This window comes from Canis aureus, chromosome 9, assembly GCF_053574225.1.
Source record: "Canis aureus isolate CA01 chromosome 9, VMU_Caureus_v.1.0, whole genome shotgun sequence".
In the NCBI taxonomy this organism is placed as follows: Eukaryota; Metazoa; Chordata; class Mammalia; order Carnivora; family Canidae; genus Canis; species Canis aureus.
This window is the reverse complement of record NC_135619.1, coordinates 27169662-27187755: the sequence shown is the minus strand read 5'-3', so window position 1 is coordinate 27187755 and position 18094 is coordinate 27169662. Positions and strand designations below refer to the sequence as shown.

At 33.6% G+C, this 18094-nt stretch overlaps 1 protein-coding gene across 3 annotated transcripts in view; it reads left to right on the top strand.

Moving 5' to 3' along the window:
* The window catches only part of MDGA2 (MAM domain containing glycosylphosphatidylinositol anchor 2), a 786794-nt gene that overhangs the window by 760179 nt on the left and 8521 nt on the right, over positions 1-18094 (top strand). For all 3 annotated transcript variants that reach the window (XR_013386160.1, XR_013386159.1, XM_077909189.1), the window contains exons 15-16: positions 4281-4411; positions 16328-16433. Coding sequence is in view for 1 of the 3 variants with exons in the window: in XM_077909189.1 (XP_077765315.1) it covers positions 4281-4411; positions 16328-16433 (237 nt within the window). In the remaining 2 variants the exon portion in view is untranslated. The remainder of the gene's footprint in view (positions 1-4280; positions 4412-16327; positions 16434-18094) is intronic.

Here is an 18094-nt window from a genome sequence, read left to right as displayed (position 1 = left end):
ACTGGCTCCAGATAAAGAGTTACCATAAACAACTATTAAAATGGGTGAAATAGATTAAGTAATGGTTTTCAGAAAATGGAATAGGCAGGGCAAGCCTGAGATCTATGGGGAAAAAAGAAACTAATGAGATCATTTCTACAGGAGCCATTTCTTTGCCTGAGAACAATTTCCTGGCCCTAACATAGAGTCTGGAACTCAAGCATAACATGAAAGTGTTACTGAGTTCAGGAGGTAGAGATGAGAGTTCTGGGCAGCTGAAGTAGTTAGAATCTGTGAATCAGAATAAAAGAAGGGAAGTGTGCAGAGTTGACTCTAGAAGTATATGTGGGGTTCCATGTAACTCTTTGTCTGAAGGCTATTCTGTACTTATATAAGACTCATAAAACCCAAGGTTTATGGTATGGCAACCTAGAAGCTTTTATGGACTTGGCAATAGAACAGAGATGGGAAGGCCAAAGAGTCCTGGGAGAAGAGCAGTAGGGAATATTGAAGTTTAAGCTATTTTAGGGTGAGGAGATATCTTAATAGCCTCTGACACATGAAAAAACCAGACAGGCTCTCCCTTAGTAGTTAAGATGATTCCCTGGAGAACTGACCTCTCTATACCTTTCCTTAAAAAAACAAAATCTAAGCCCCAACAAGATCCACAGTAGAGACAGATTTGGAGGTTGATTCTCATAGAGTTAAGGGGTTTAGAGCAACAATTTGGGCTTTCAACAGATCAGTATTGTTACTGTAAACCAAGCCTATCTATGCAAATTTGACATTATGAGTCAGTAATTCAATGGTCTGCTGAAACAAAACTGCCTTCTGAGAAATATTATAAACCTAAGGCTCTATAACGTGATATTCACAATGCCCATTATTCAATGAAAATGATTAGATATACAAATAAACAAGAAATGTAATCCAAAGTAACTTAAAAAGTAAAAACCACTCCATAGAAATGAACCTGAAGAGGGCCAAACATTATACTTAGCAAATAAAAACTATAAAAAGGTCCAACAAATATGTTCAATGACATTTGAGTGAATATGTTAAAAGATTCACAGGAAATAGTCTTAATGATTGGACAGGTAGGTCTAGCAGGGAAAGAGTAACTATACAAAAGAGCTAAATAAGAATTATACTGGAAAGTAGTAGATAAGACATAAAAAATTCACTGGAGGAGCTTAAACAACACCGCAGAAAGAAAAGAAAAGCTAATCAACTTGAAGACAGACAAAATTTTCCAACCTGAGAAATGAAGGAGAAAGATTGAAGAATAATGAACACAGCCTCCGGTGACTGGTAGAAGAATCTTAAATTGCCTAATATATATATATATATATATGCCTTATATTATGCCACATATATTATGAATGTATATGACATAATATGCATTTTCCTTTCCTCTGAAAAGGAAAGGAAAGGGATGACACAAGGGAAAACCTTTATATATATATATATATATATATATATATAATTGGAGTCTGAAAAGTAGAGGAAAGGGATGAGGCAGAAATAAAGGAAAAGCCAAAAGAAGTTCAGCAAACTCTACATAAAGATGAATATGAAGAGAACTGTATTTAGGCTCATTATAATCAAATTACTGCAAAAGTAAAATAAGGGAAAATGCTCAAAAGCAACCTGAGGGAGAAAGAAAAACATACAAGGGAACAAAGATAAAATGATAGCTGACTTCACATTAGAAACTGTGCTATACAGAAGAAAATAGAACCACCTTAAAGTACTTGGGGAAAAAAAGTGGCAGAACTTAAAATCTCACAAAAACATTGGAGTGAAATGAAGTTGTTTTTATATAAACATATCTGAGAAACTTTATCTCCAGCAGATCACCACTACTACAAGTACTAAAGGATGTCCTTCAGGCCAAAGGGAAGTGGTGCTAGATTTTAACTCAGATCTACAGATAGAAAAAAGACTGTCAGAAATAGTAAATAAGGGGTTCCTGGGTGGCTCAGTCAGTTGAGCATCTGCCTTTGGTTCAAGTCATGATCCCAGGGTCCTGGGATAGAGTCCCACATTGGGGTGTTTGTTTCTCCTATTCCCCCTGGTTGCTTTGCGTGCACTCTCTCTCTCTCTCTCTCTGCCAAATAAGTAAATAAAATCTTTAAAAAAAAATGGTAAATAAGTGGAAAATTTAAAAACTATGTTCTTATGATTTACATAAACTACATCTGACTATTCACAGTAAGGTGAGGTTTACAATTCAAACAAAGGTAAAAGATACAATTACTATTAAAAATAGAAAAAGGAGGGATCCCTGGGTGGCGCAGCGGTTTGGCGCCTGCCTTTGGCCCAGGGCGCGATCCTGGAGACCCGGGATCGAATCCCACATCGGGCTCCCGGTGCATGGAGCCTGCTTCTCCCTCGGCCTATGTCTCTGCCTCTCTCTCTCTCTCTGTGACTATCATAAATAAATAAAAATTGAAAAAAAAATATTAAAAAAAATAGAAAAAGGATAAGTAAATTAATTATACTATTGTTAGGTTATTACATGTGTGAAGTAAGATATAGAGTATAAAGTATGAACTTTGAAATGAAAGGAGGAATGTAATAGTAAAACAAGTAAGGGAGGTAAAATGGATGAATTTTGAGCATGAAGAATAAAATATTGAAATAATTAGACTACGAAAGTTATGAGTACCTTTTGTAGCTCTGAAACAACACTAAAACACAATTTAAAAGGAAGATTTAAAAATCAGTAGAAGAAATAAATTGAAACCTAAAAAAATAAAATAATATCAACTGAAAAGAAAGAAGGGAAGGAGCTGCAAAGGACTAAAAAAAAAAAAAACAAGGGACAAGTGGAGAACAAATAAGATGATATACATAATTCCAAACATATCAAAAACTATAGTAACAATAAATGAACTAAAATTAGAAGACAAACGCAATAACATAGATAAATATAACAGAAGTTACGTTGAAGAAAAGTAGCGAGGCACACAAAAATATCCTCATGCGTAATTTCAGTAATATGAAATTCTAGAAAAGGCAAAAATCATTAGTTAGTCAAGAAAGTCTTGTCAGTAGTTGCCTGGCAGAGGAACAAGGGCTACGAAGATTAACTGCAAAGGAAAGTGAGGGAGCTTTTTGGGAAGATGGAAATATTCCATATCTTGATGGAGTGGCGCTTACACTACAATACATATCAATCAAAAGTTATTGAGCTGTACATTTAAAAAGAGAGAATTTTATTGCATGTAACTTATATCTCAATAAAACTGTTTAAGTGTATCAAAATACTGATTGCTTAGTGATCAATATATCAGACTCTAATCTGTGGGTTCAAATTTTGCCTCTGCTATTTACTTACTGTAGGAACTGATCAAATAACCACTCTAAGTTTTCTCTATAGTTGTACTTCATAGGATTGTGGAGAGGATTAATTCCTTATCTGGAGTAAGTGTTTAACATATAGTGTGTTTTATTAGTATCATCAGCACCACTACTATTTTTACTATGTGCAGAACATGAAACTGTTGAAAGAAATATATCAAATCATGTAGCGAGCTTATTCTTATTTTATCTTCAAATAATTCTTTTAGAAGAAAATGAGACTTGGATGAAAAGTAAACTGAAAAAGAGATTATAATTGGTAATATAAGACAAGGCAATAAGAGTCAGACTTTGTGCAAGTCACTCAGTACATACACATCTGTTACAGCCATAACAAAGAAGTTACCATAAACTATATGGCTTAAAACAAGACAAATGCACTATCTTACAGTTCCAGAAGACAGAAATCCAAAACGAATATCATGGAGCTAAAAATCAAGGTGTCAACAGGGCTAGTTCCTCTAAAAGCTCTAGGGGAGAATAATCCCTAGCTTATAGAGCCTGCCTCTGTTTGGCTTGTGGCTTCTTCTTCCATCTTCAAAACCAGCCACGTAGTATCTTCTTTTTCGTTCACAAGACCTTCTTCTCTCCTGTATCAAATCTCCTTGCCTTCATCTTATAAAGATATATGGGATTACATTTAAGACCGACCAAGATAATCTAGAGTAATTTACCCATTTTAAGATCCTTAATTTGCTCACATTTGCAAAGCTGCTTTTATCATATAAAATAACACCACAGATTCAAGGGATTAGGACACAATAGTCTTTAGAGGCCTACCAAATGTCATAAAAGCAAGATTAGGAATGAAGAAAGGAGGAAAGACTAGTGTTCTGAGGAATTTTATTGTTAACAGTTTACAAGTGTTAGGTCAAGGAGGAACAAATGTGAAACAAAAATAAATATACAAAATAAAATGTCATTGTTATTTTTAGGTGTTCTAAATGTTTATCTGCGTTTGAAAGGGCAAACAACGATAGAGAATCCACTGTGGTCTTCAAGTGGGAATAAAGGTCAACGGTGGAATGAGGCTCATGTTAATATATATCCAATTACTTCATTTCAGGTAAGAAAAGAACCATCATTTCTGTGAAGAGACTGCTGCACATGAGCATAATTTTAAAGGCATACCTTGAGTAAACTTTGGGATATGAACATTCAGAAATTCTGTGATATGAGCATCACAAAAACGACAGTATTAAGTTTTTCTTTAGTTCTAAAAGCTGTTTTTACAGAGAAAATGCCCCCTTTTTATTAATACCTAGCAAATAACATGTTTGAATAATAGTCTTTCAAAATCCAAATGGTTTGCCTGGAGAAAGTATAATCCATTTCTATAAAATCACATGTGTATATTTTGTTTCCTGAAGATAAATAACACAGGTTCTTATAATAATGGAAGCTGGATAGTCAATTCTCAATTAATCTGTTTGAATTTTACTTGATGGAATTTTACATACTTTAACAAAATGTGTCTCTTTGAGATAATGCCGTTTTAGTAGTTTTAGTAATTTATCACTTTGATTATCAAAGTCAGAGAACTTTGAAGAAGCTATTTTTCTTTATTTTGAAAGAGAAGCTTACTTAGAGAAATAAGGCTTAATTGAATTAAGAAAGTTAGCTGAAAATATATGATAGACATTTCAATGACTATAGAAATGGCCATTATGGCTTGAGATAGTATTTCACAAAACAGTTTCAGTGAAGAAAATAATGTAGTTTAGTGATTTTATTTTTTTTTCTTTTTTTTTTAGTTTAGTGATTTTAATAACTATATATAATACATGTATTTTATGTACTCACCTTGAGTGTTTGTTTCAGATCAGTGATTTCTTCAAAGTACTTCAAGAGATATTTTTGCTTCCTATGTGACTGCCTCACTAACATAAACGTATATGTCTAATATATATACAATAAGTAAGAGAATAGTTATATTAATGTTTCCTTCAGGATACTCCTTTATTGCCATAGACATCGGTTTAATAATTGAGCACTTTCAATTTCACTATTGAGCACTTCTTTATTATCATAATGAACAGTTCAATAAATACTTTTTGAGCTACTCCTGTGTGCCAGGAACACTGCTAGGTTGAAGATCTAAAAATGATTGTTTACCTCAGGTTAGTAGAAATATACATGTAAACACTTACATCTCATACTATAAAAATTGCAGTAATGGAGGTATGTACAAGATTCTGTGAGCACACCCAACCAACAAGAAGAGTATGGAAGAAAGTCAAGAAAAACTTACTGTATGAACTGAAGGCTGAACCAGGGAGAGGGATTGCAAAGCAGAGAAAAAGCTAACATTAGTATTGCAGCAGAGTTCAGAGTGAACAGAGAGAGACGTTGACATTGTATACCATACAATTTGTCAGGGAAGCAGAAAAACTTTTCTGGACTTTGATACATAAAGATAAATAAGACTGATGTTATTGGAGGTTAAGGAATCTATGGAGCTTGGGTAATGGGGGGGTCACTAGAAGATTTTACTCTGGGGATTACCTGGTATAGCAGTCATGTTGCTGGTTCAAAGAGGCAAAACTAGGTTGGCAAACCAATTACGACCTGTAAAATTCACATAAAAGATGTTGAAGGGACAAATTGGGGAAGTGGTATAAAAAAAGGGATGATTTCTAGATATACTTAGGTGTGAAAGCTAGCAGAACAATTTTATGTTGGGAATTTGGGAAGCAGCCATAAATGACTAAGAAGTTTCTAACTTAGGAGTCTTGGGTAATGCTTGTGCTACACATTACCTTAAATAACAAAAAAAAAAGGAAAAGAGACAAGCTTCAGGGATGAATATGGTTGCTTCTATTTTAGACATGTTAATAAAAATGCCTATGAAGTAGCCTTTTAAAAGTGTGCAGGTTGCTGTACACGTTTATCGGAAGCTTTGGGGACATACACATTTGTGAGTCAACGGATTGTCTGTGGTACCTAGAAATATGGGAGTGGTTGATATTTCCAAGGGAAGGTGGACATATGTGAACAGTGATTAAATGATGGAACCATGCAGAACACTACCTAGTAATATCAACTGTGGGAGAAGACCTCAATCCTAAGTATTATTTTTTAGTATGTTTTAGAGTTAAAAGGAAGGAGATTTGGGAAAGTTTGATGCCCACAGAGTTTAAAGACAGTGATACTCAAATAAGAAGCAAGTTGAGTCCAGTGGGCTAGTCATTACAGAGAGTGCCTACCTTTGAGAGATCTGTGTGAGGTAGTTAGGAAATCAGGAAAACCAGCATCTTAACTAAGATTATTCACTACTCTAGGGGTATCTGGGTGGCTCAGTCACTTAAGCTTCTGCCTGCAGCTCAGGTCATGATCCCAGGGTCCTAGGATGGAGCCCCATGTCGGGTTCCCCACTCTATGGGGAGTTTGTTTCTCCCTCTGCCCTCTCTCCCTACTGCTTATGTTCTATTTTTCTCTCTCTTTCTCTCTCTAATAAGTAGGTAAAATCTTTTAAAAGATTAACTACTCAGATTTAATAAAATAACCTACAGATAGATATTAAATTGTCATATATATGCAAATAGTTATTTTATTCTATAATTGTTCATATTAGAGAAAGTATGAATTTTGTTTTATTTTGTTTTTTGTTGTTGTTGTTCTTGCAAGGGAATGTTTCTTCACTCAGGATGTAACAGCATGGAGAATCCAGAGGAAATGCCCCCCTGAATATAAGCAATGAGGGGAGTTTCATAGGGAAAGAAATGAGAGGCAGGGTCAGCCCCAGTTTGAGATTGCAATCTGAGAGAAAGGAATTGTTTTGCTTTGTGATTTGACCCATCTTACTCCACTGCATCTTGTTACCAGAATTATTGATTTAGAGAAAGGATTTCAAGACATGAATTAGTCTTTTGTTATCAGGAAAGATGTGGTCAGTGTAAATTCAGAGTAGAACATTTTTACAACTCACTACAAATGACAACCAATTTTCTGCAGCCTTGAGAATTTACATATTAAATTCACAAAAAGAGATCTATAAGAATGTTTAAAGCAGATGTTCAATAATGTTCAAATGAATAAAGCTTTTTTCACAATAGTCCAAACGTTGGAGAACTCTCTTCTCTATAATCTTCTCCTCATTCCAACTGAGAAATCGGACTGTGTTTGCATAGTTGGTGCTCAAAGTAGTTAACATTTCTGGTACTTTTTGTTCCTTTTTGTAGATGCATATTTCCATCTAGTATCAATTTTATTTTGCCTGAAGGACTTCTTTTAACATTTATTGTAGTGTGGGTCTGCTAAACATAAATTCTTTTCACCTTTTGTACTTCTGAAAAAGTCCATTTCATCTTCATTTTTTGAAAGATATTTCCTCTGAGTATAATATTCTAGTTTTTCCTTTTGGACTTTAAAGAGGCTCTGCTGCCTTTTTGTTTGCATTGTTTCTAAGAATAAATCTGCTCAAACTCTTATTTATCCTATATGTAATGTGACTAGTTGCTTTTAAGATTTTCTCTTTATAAAAAAAATGATTTTCTCTTTATCACTGGTTTTGAACAATTTAACTGTGACATGCTTTTAGGTAGTTTTCTTCATTTTTAATGTGTTTGTGGTTTATTGATCTCAGATCTGTGAGTTTATAGTTTCTATAAAATTTAAGCATTGTCTGGCTAATATTTCTTCAAATATTTTTGTTCCTCCTCCTCTCCTTTAAGACTCTAATCCAACACCTTATGTATTTATATAAGACTCCTTATTTATGTGCACATATGTAGTATTACACAACTCATGGATGCTTTTTTAGTGTTTTTAAATATACTTTTATTTGCCTTTCCCTTTGTATAGTTTCCATTTTGTCCTCACATTCACTAATCATTTCTTCTGCAATGTCTAATCTGTCTTCAGTCATATTCGGTGTATTTTCTATCTCAACAATTATATGTTTCACCTCTACAAGTTCAGCTTGAGTCTTTGAAAAAATATTTCCCACATCTTTGGTTAATGTTTTGAGTATATGAAACCCAGACCATTGTAGGTGTTTTAATGTCACTGTCTACTAATGCTAACATCTGTGTCAGCTCTTGGTGGATTTTGACTGTTTTTTTTCCTCCTCATTACAAATCATTTTTCTGCTTTTTTTCATTTCTGGTAATCTGATTGGGTGTTAGACATTGGAATTTTACTTTGATAGCTAAAATTCTTATAGTTTTACAAAACACTTGGATATTTTTATACTTCTAAAAATATTCTTGAGCTTGTTTGGAATGTAGTTAAGTTATTTGGAGAGTTTGATCATTTTTGGTCTTGCTTTTAAGATTTGTTAGGAGAGACTGAAGTGGTGTTTAATATATGGCTAATTATTTCTCACTACCAAGGCAAGAGTCTTTTGAGTACTCTGTCCAATGCCCCATGAATTATGAGGTTTTCCAAGTCCGGGTGAGCTGGGTACTGTTACCTTAAATGCATCCCTCTGGTTCTTTCCCAATTGTTGGGTGGTTACTGCACATCCACGTTCTGATCACTACCTTGCTTAATACTCGAGGGAGACTCTCTGCAGATCTCTGAACTCTGTCCTTGCTTGTATTTTACCCTGCACACTCTAGCTGCCTTGGAGTCCTTAGACTCTCTGCTCTAACTCAACTGAGATTTTCTACCAAGCTCTATCTTTCTGCTTGCACCATGATTTATCAGTTCTATATAGGGCAGTCATAGGGCTCACTTTGTTTGATTCCTATCACTCATTGATCATTGTTCTTCATTACCTAATGTTTATTGTTTTATATATTTTATCCAGTTATTTGTCTTTTTCTGATGAGGAGATAGATTGAGTTCCTATTAAATCTGTCTTGGCTGGAAGCAAATGAAGAGTAGTAGTTTGTTTGTTTGTTTGTTTTAAGAATAGCAGTTTTTAATGAAGCATTGTAAAGCTATTTAAATTACCAGTCAAAAATAAGATACATAAAATCATATTCTTATTTTGGATTTCTACGTTCTTTTATTCTCTGACATAATTCTAGGTCTGTTGACTAAAGGTCTTAGGTCTGTTGACTAAAGTGTTATGACTATTGTGTCATTAGTCTTGATTTTTGAAGGAGACATGAAACACAACTACATCAGTCTACCCCATATTTTGCTTTTATTCTGTTTGGTTTTGAGTTTTTCATTGTTTTGAACTTTTTTTCAGACAAAGCATTTTTTACTCAAAAATCATTTGTAAACTGTCAAGCTTTTCAGAAATACTTGCTTTGGTATGTGATGCCTACCAGGAAAGCACAGTCAAAACTGTACAGAATATATTAACATATAAATTAAGTTCTGAGAAGTTTTAATATTACTCAAATGTAGCTTTGTGGCATTGTAGAATGTTTTTAATTCAAGTGGAAAGGATATCCCATACCTCTTGGAATTTTAAATGAAATATAAGTGATTTTGAGCCTCTGCGGCACTGACACTTAGGTTGTTTTATTTGTTTGGAGTTGCATGCGTTTAAATTATTTTGATTTATAAACCCTTTAAAAAACAACCACTTTGTTTGAATGTGTCCAATTAGTTTGCTTAGATGAAAATAAAATTATGTAGTACTTTTCAGGGTAAATAGAAGTTTTATCCTACTGAAATTCCCTTTGGGGCTCTTTGTCAAGAATTAATTTAGTATGATCAGTGCTTGTGATGAAAATATATTTTGCAGGATTTGGGAGGATTACAGCAAAATCTCCAAAAAAGTAAAATTGATACAGCGTTATCTTAGAATGTTGTTTATAATTTATGTTACACCAAGAAAAATATTTAACCATCCTCTTTAATGCTTTAATTCTTTTCATAGTATATTCCAAATGCTTTCCAGGGGGAAAATATAGAGACTTTCTGAAAACATAAAATACAGTCTTTATGTTTTCTTGTTATAGGTGAAAGGAATTCTGGATATCTTCTACTTTTATGCCCTCATTTAAAGATTTCAAAATGATTTTGAGACATTTTGACGTTTATCTTAAATCACACAAATCCTTAACATTAAATAGGGATTGAAAAGAGATTTTAGTTCTCTTATTACATTGTGCTGCCTTCATGCTTATCTAGCTAATAATGATAATGATCTGGAATATATTGTCCTCCTTACTACATAACACATAACATGTAGATATATATCTGGCATTCTGAGCCAAATTCCAGGCCATTATATAGACATGGCAGTGGCTCCCAAAGTACCACTGGAAACATTTTCCAATGTTAATAGCTATTTTGGACTTTATTTGTATCCTGGAATTTTTGCAAGTGATGTACTCTGTCAGTTTTCAAACTGCATTCTTAGACTTTGTGCTTGCCTTAGCAGCAATAATCAGAAGCAATATATCTCTTGTCTTGAAGAAAATATGCTGTGAACATTTGCAGAAGGCATCATTAACATTGAAGTCACATCATCAGAAGTGCATCGTATTCTTTGACTCCCTGTCTTTCACTCATTAGTGTTGCATGGAGCTCTTCCTTCCTTACTGAGAACACAGTATTTTGGAACACAGCCTTTAATAGCATCATTTATATACATCTATACTGACATATGTATCCATAAGCTTTAAAGCACTATAATATATGTAAGAAATTGTCAATCAATGGATTAAAATAATTTTGTGTGGTGTCATTGTAATAACACAAGTCCACATATATTTTATTAACTTCTTATTTAAATGTTCCCATCAAGAGCTAATTTTCTGATCATGCAGTATTTCTTGCGTATTAAGTTTGCCGAATTGCAAGCACATACTGTGAAAACATATAAAATTTAAAACATGTCATTTCAGTTAAGGCAAACTATTTTAAATAATATCAGTGTGATTGTGTGACAGGTTTTGCATAAATTGAGCCCCCTCTTAGGAAACCTAAACTTTAACAGTTTCTCCCCAAGTATATAGATGCCATTAATTCCTTCTTCATGGCAATTAAACTAGATGCATTTCAGAAGTACTGAAGAAGAAAGGAACATAGTTTTATTCCTCTAATGTAATAGGAATCAGAATCATGATGGTACTTCTTAAAAATATGACAAAATTTAATCTATTAAACTAGAGAGCATTTTTCTAAATGAATAAAAATCAGATGGTTTTTCATTGCATACAGATTACAGCTTCCAAGTTGAGATATATCATAATGAATTGTTATGGTTTCTCCTTTTTATGACTGAGAAAGAGATGTTTGTCACCAAGTATTTATTTTTATAAACAATTGAAAGTTTGGCCAAGGTACATGTTTAAATTGAGTTTTGATGCATTTTATTTCTATTATCTACTTAACAATTAGAAATATAAGGGAAAAAGTATTCCTCTAGGACTTAGTCTAGAAGCCACTTATGGGTGTATTAGAATCTATAAAATTTTGTTATAATAATTCAAAGATATAGTTGGAATTGGAATTCAGAACATAAAAAGAACAACGCAATAAATATCTCTTTGTGAGAATTAGTAGGAGGTAAAAAAAAAAATCTGTATCTTCTTAAAAGCCAAACTGCTATGGAAATTAAAAGTAAACAAACATCCTGCACAGGATCTTTTTCTTCATGTTCAAATAGGACCCTGAGGAGGACTACAGTATTTCTCTCACATACCGAATTGGATTCCCTATCGTCACAAGATTACGAATAAATATTAAAAACACTAATTATGTAACTGTCAAGAGACTAATTGCCAGAAATTATTTTTATCATCCTACTAACTACTGTAATTCTCTGATTTATTTCCACACATAATATACAAAACATCTCTAATTTATTTCCACACATGATATATAAAACACCCGCTATGCTTATACAGAAAGTAATTCAGTTGCTTTACTCAGTGACAAACTGTATTATCCATAGTTGTACAGATGAATGTAAATAATAGGTCTACAAATCAGCCAACTTTTATTACTGTAACACTTAACTCATTCAGGATCAACAAGGGATGAAATATGCATAGAAGAGAATGTTCTAGATTTAGGCAGTCCTTTGGACACATGACAATTCAACTTTCTTTGATTTGTATTTTTCTTGTCCCACCAGCTACCCACTTACAGTAAATATATTGCAGGAAGACAGCACACACATTAAATTGCATCAGTCCATCTACTCTGACATTTAACTCTTCCTCCCAAGAAAGTATAGCAGCATCCTTCACAACCTCTCTGCTTCAGGACTCTGTCTTCGACCTTGTGTTTAAGCACAAGGCTAGGTCTCACTTGCACAAGGAGGCAGGAGGAAGGGAGGGTAAATGGAAGTTAATGGGAAAAGGAAGCATGATTAATAATTTAAAGTCAGTGTAAGAAATTTTGAAATGCTTTGAGCAATGGCAGCATCATTCCAGGGCAAGAAGCTTTGAAAAGTTCAGAAAAAAATATGGTGATTTAAACCGTTTAGTTTTCATTGTTTTTAATAATCCCACCTTTTTTATGTTGACACCTACCTCCAGGTTACTAGAACTTGCTAAGTGAAAATAATTGTGTCCTTTAAATGACAAAAACTACTTGGATGGATAATTTTATCACTTATTCACCTCTACATATCCAAGATGGAAAATCCATGTATTCTTAAACCTGTTTCACCAGCGTTCTTTCCAATGAAAAGATTATGATTTCAACTTTTTCTGTTTAAATTTCAAGTGTGATCATGTGCAGAACATTCTCATCTACCTTATCCAGTCTCCTCACCAACACCTCACTTTCCATTGAAAGCATATGGGAATGCGGTCCTCTTCTTTGCTGTGGCTGCCTTGCAAACCCCTTAATGCACTCTACAAGTGAGGCTTACAACTGTCCCTACCCACACCATTTTTTAAAATTAAAACTCTTGGTTGCTGAGGAAGTTTCCTCTTGACCAAATCACATTTTCCAGACTAATGCATTCCTATTCCTGCTTCAGTCCAGGATTAAAACCTGACTAGGAGGCAAAAATCTATCCTTTATTCCATTTGATCCTTTATAATACCTGCAAAAAAGAAAGAATTGCAATAATAATGCTCCACTTTTATTCAATTAAGTATTAGCCAAGTGGCCAAAGTGGAGCATGTTGGATTTTATGGAATAAGACTCATATCAGCATGAATCTGTGAGTTCTGACTTTCTCCAAGATAAAACTCCATTCATGTTGTTATCTTCAGGAGAGAAGATTCAGCATCACATGATTAAAACTAAGAAGGGGGTGGGAATAACCACTGATTTACTCTAACATTGATTCTTGACCAGGTAAGCAACACATATCCCAACAAGAATAAATACCTAATGGCTTAAAAAACCATGGTTGGGATAAAGGCAATAATGCTGATAGAGGCAGTTTATGATAATCTTAAAGAGCCATGCACTCTTAGAAAGTGTGTATATTAGTGTTTTTAAATGCATTCATCTTGGGGCATCTGGGTGGCTCTATCAGATAAGCATCTGACTCTGGATCTCAGTGCAGGTCTTGATCTCAGGGTCATGAGTTTGAGCTCACATTGGACTCCATGCTACACATGGAGTCGACTTAAAAATAATAATAAATTAAAAAATATAAAATAAAATATAAAATGCATTCATCTTAGCCTTATTCAGAAAAGTTGAAAATAATTTTAATGTCTAACAATATCACTAGGGCAATGGTTAAATGATATCCATAACGTGCAGTATTCCACAGTCATTGAAATGACTTCCCCTTTTCTGATTTCAGTGCTCTTCAACTTTTATAGCATTGATTTGTTTTCTTTTAATTCTCATTTTTGGACCTTGTTATTTAAACAGTCCTCTGAGGATTTTTTAACTTTCCAGATAAGTTTCAGAACACTACCTAAGTCAGTGCAAATCTTTATTTACGGGCAGCCAAAGTAATGTTTCATTGCCAACTTTCTCTGAGGACTGAGAATCCATATACTGGTAACTTGATTCTATATCATATTTTAATTCTAGTCCACCATTTTATTTTGGCTTCAGTGATACATGACATTTTGGATGGTTTTTAAAGAAATGGCTTTTGGCAATCTCTATTAACTTATTTATCTCAACACAGATAAGCAAAAAACCCTTTCTATACAAATTAATAGTAATAAAAATGTCTTAAACTTTTTTTCCCTACCACATCATGAAAATTATTTTTGCTCATATGGACTATATTCAAGTGGGGGAAAGGAACTCAATACAAAAGTTGATAACTAATGCTTCTACGTACCACTTAGAGATTTCTATTGATAAAATTATGATAGCATATCAGAAAACAACAGATCTGAGATCCCTGGGTGGCGCAGCGGTTTGGCGCCTGCCTTTGGCCCAGGGCGTGATCCTGGAGACCCGGGATCGAATCCCACATCAGGTTCCCGGTGCTTGGAGCCTGCTTCTTCCTCTGCCTATGTCTCTGCCTCTCTCTCTCTCTCTCTGTGACTATCATAAATAATTAAAAAAAAAAAAGAAAACAACAGATCAATTTCTCAAAAGTAGCCTAAGTTTTCTGAGAATCTTCATAAACTTGCCTATAAGGAGCCATATTAAGATACTTTTAAAGACAAAAAAATGAATCCAAAATTTTGACATTGATAAAAATAGACTTTCCCTCTAATTTGTTGCAATGCAGTAAGGCTAGAAATTGTATGGAAATGCACACATCAGCTTGATTTTGAAACACCTCTTCATTAAGCTAATTTTTCCTTGGAAAGACCAAACTAGATATTTCCTTTTGGCATGTAGAAATTTTTGTGAATACAATCACTAAATGCATAGGTTGCCTTTTCTTTTTTTTTTTTCTTTTTTTTTTTTTTTATTTATTTATGATAGTCACACACAGAGAGAGAGAGAGGCAGAGACACAGGCAGAGGGAGAAGCAGGCTCCATGCACCGGGAGCCCGACGTGGGATTCGATCCCGGGTCTCCAGGATCGTGCCCTGGGCCAAAGGCAGGCGTCAAACCACTGCGCCACCCAGGGATCCCTAGGTTGCCTTTTCATATAAAAGGATTAAAAGGTTTTGCTAGAAGAAAGGAATAATTGTGGCGTTATAGAGAAAATTTTAAAGCAGTCTTATTTCTGTAAAAATGAAATAATAAAAATTTGCTAATTGTCCTTATATTGTCATTGAATTTAGAATTCAATTGAGTAATAAAAGGAGACTGATTTAACTAATCTATTCTTTCAACTTTCATGTATTAAACCTCAGTGCCAATCACTGTTCTAGATATTGGAAATGCAAAAGTCTGCCATTAAACACTCAACATAAGTAAACCCATAAATATCTTCAGGTGTTTAAATATAGAATGTGAAAAGTGAAATCATAGAGGTATATCATAACATAGGGGAAATATGAGAAACTTATTCACATTTTTTCAAGAGAGTAAACAAATTTCACAGAGATGGTAATCCCTTATTCTGGTCTTTGATAAACATACTACTGTTGTAAAGAATCCAGAACTGAGGGATCCCTGGGTGGCGCAGTGGTTTGGCGCCTGCCTTTGGCCCAGGGCACGATCCTGGAGACCCAGGATCGAGTCCCACATCGGGCTGCCGGTGCATGGAGCCTGCTTCTCCCTCTGCCTATGTCTCTGCCTCTCTCTCTCTTTCTGTGACTATCATAAATAAATAAAAATTTAGAAAAAAAAAAAGAATCCAGAACTGATTCATTCCATAAAATATTTCTAGAAAACCAATGTTGTATGTGTAGACAAATTTGGAGGGCATCTATTGCAGAGAAGTACTATTCAGATAAAAATTTTTCCCTAACCCTGAAAATGAAAAGAGCTAGGGGTTATAATAGTAGTAGTTTTTTTATTATCCAGTTAAGTTTAGTTTTGTTTTAAAATCAACATGGAGCTTTTGATGTGAAAACTAGTTTTAAGGAATTAAAACTAGTTTTAATTAACAATCCTGTTAATTGGTTTTGTTAAGAACATTTATTTATTTTTGTAAGTAACAATTATGAAGACCATTGATGATAAATGATGTCAGAATTGGTGTCAATTTTAGGTTTGGCTTTTCAATTTCTCAATAAGAATCCATCTACAAATCAAAGATCTACACTTAGGTTTGTTTCATTCATATTTGTAGCTCATTTTTGAAGGTATTCGAGGTCCTGGCATAGAAGGTGACATTGCCATTGATGATGTATCAATTGCAGAAGGAGAATGTGCAAAACAAGACCTAACGACTAAGAGTAAGTGTCTATTCTTAGATTGGTTTGATATGATGTTGAAGGAACATAGTAACTATTAAACTAAAATTGTCTATTTTTAAAACCCACTTATTTTTAGTTTGTTAATTTAGAAATTCTTTATATGTGAGACCCTACAATTTTGAAGACATCTTTAAAACAAGTATTAAATTTGATGGTAGGCATATTTGGTCTAAGATAAAATAAAAGTAATTTTGGTTTTGGTCTGTGTAAGGCAAGCACACTTTGATTTTTAATTAAGATTTTTAAAAAGTGTTTAATTTATATTATTATTTTCAGAGGACTTATTTACTTTTATTAAAATATTTAGCTAAAAGAAAAATATTTGGCTGATCTATATACTCAGCATACATTTATATAGCCATAGCTGTTTTTATCCTCCCTCCCCCCATTTATGAACATATTTTCTAGGTCTGTCTTTTGCCAGTCATTTTAACAGATTCACTATTGTGAAGAGCCTAACTATATGCAATAAGTAATAGATAAGCACATTTTTTTCTGGTATTCTGGTATAATTCATCTATGTGCATCACAATCTCGTTTAGCAATTGGTTTCATTTTTTACTTTGGATTGAGTTTAACGATATCTTCAAATTTTATTTTGTCACCACAAATATGTTTTGGATAAGATATAAATTTAAAACTATAAATAATGCAAAGAAATATCAGAATTATGTGTTCAGTTGTTTCCTAAAGTCTTCATCTCCGTATTATCCATGTGAACTTGAGAAAACTAAAATCGTGTCTTTTAAAGATCCTTCCACTTGAAATATTTTCAAAGGCCCATCAGGAATCTTTAATTTTGTGGTACATAGAGGGGTATCAATTAAGCTAAATTTACACAAATAACTCATCAATTATTTAGTATGTATAAAAGAGCATGAAAATCCATTTTAAGTCTAGAGTAGACCAGAATCTTTGTTGAGTATATTTAGTGAGAAATTAGTCTACATGTTAAGAGTTAATTTTCTGCAACTACCTACTGATTGTTCATGTGAACTGAACTGACTCCATTTTTAAGCATTGTAAAAAGACAAAACCTAAGATTGTGTATAACAATGAGCCACTTTGCTCAGTTTTCACCTTTTTGTCATTACACTTAGCGTTTCAGGTAACAAATTTAATAGAAATGTCTCCCCGTGTCTGGCTAATTTTGCTTTAAAAAAACAGTAGCAATACCAAAATGAAGTAGGTTTGTCAAATGCACAGAAAAACATATATTCTCCTTGTTGGAGGAGAATGGGATTTCTTTTGGATTTCATAATGTGAATCAGTCACAATAACATTAAAGTAACTGACGGTAGTTACCATCTTACACAGAAATCTTACATTTAGATAATTTAATCACCAAACTATTACAAATTAAATTCAAATTTTGAATTAAACTTTCCAAATGAGGAATGCAAGAAAGAATATACTCCCTCGTGGAGAAAACAGAACTGCTAAGAGTAGCAACAGGGAAATAATGATAAAACCCCAAAGGACCTTATTGTTACAGAGTAGAACACTTTCAAAATCAGATTTCATCTCCTCTAAAGTCAGAGAAATGTGTGGCTGTTCTAAATAAGAAATACCTGTACACATTGGAAGTATTTTTATTTAGCTTCTGTAAATCAGAGGAAACAACCCTAATTAAACAAAAC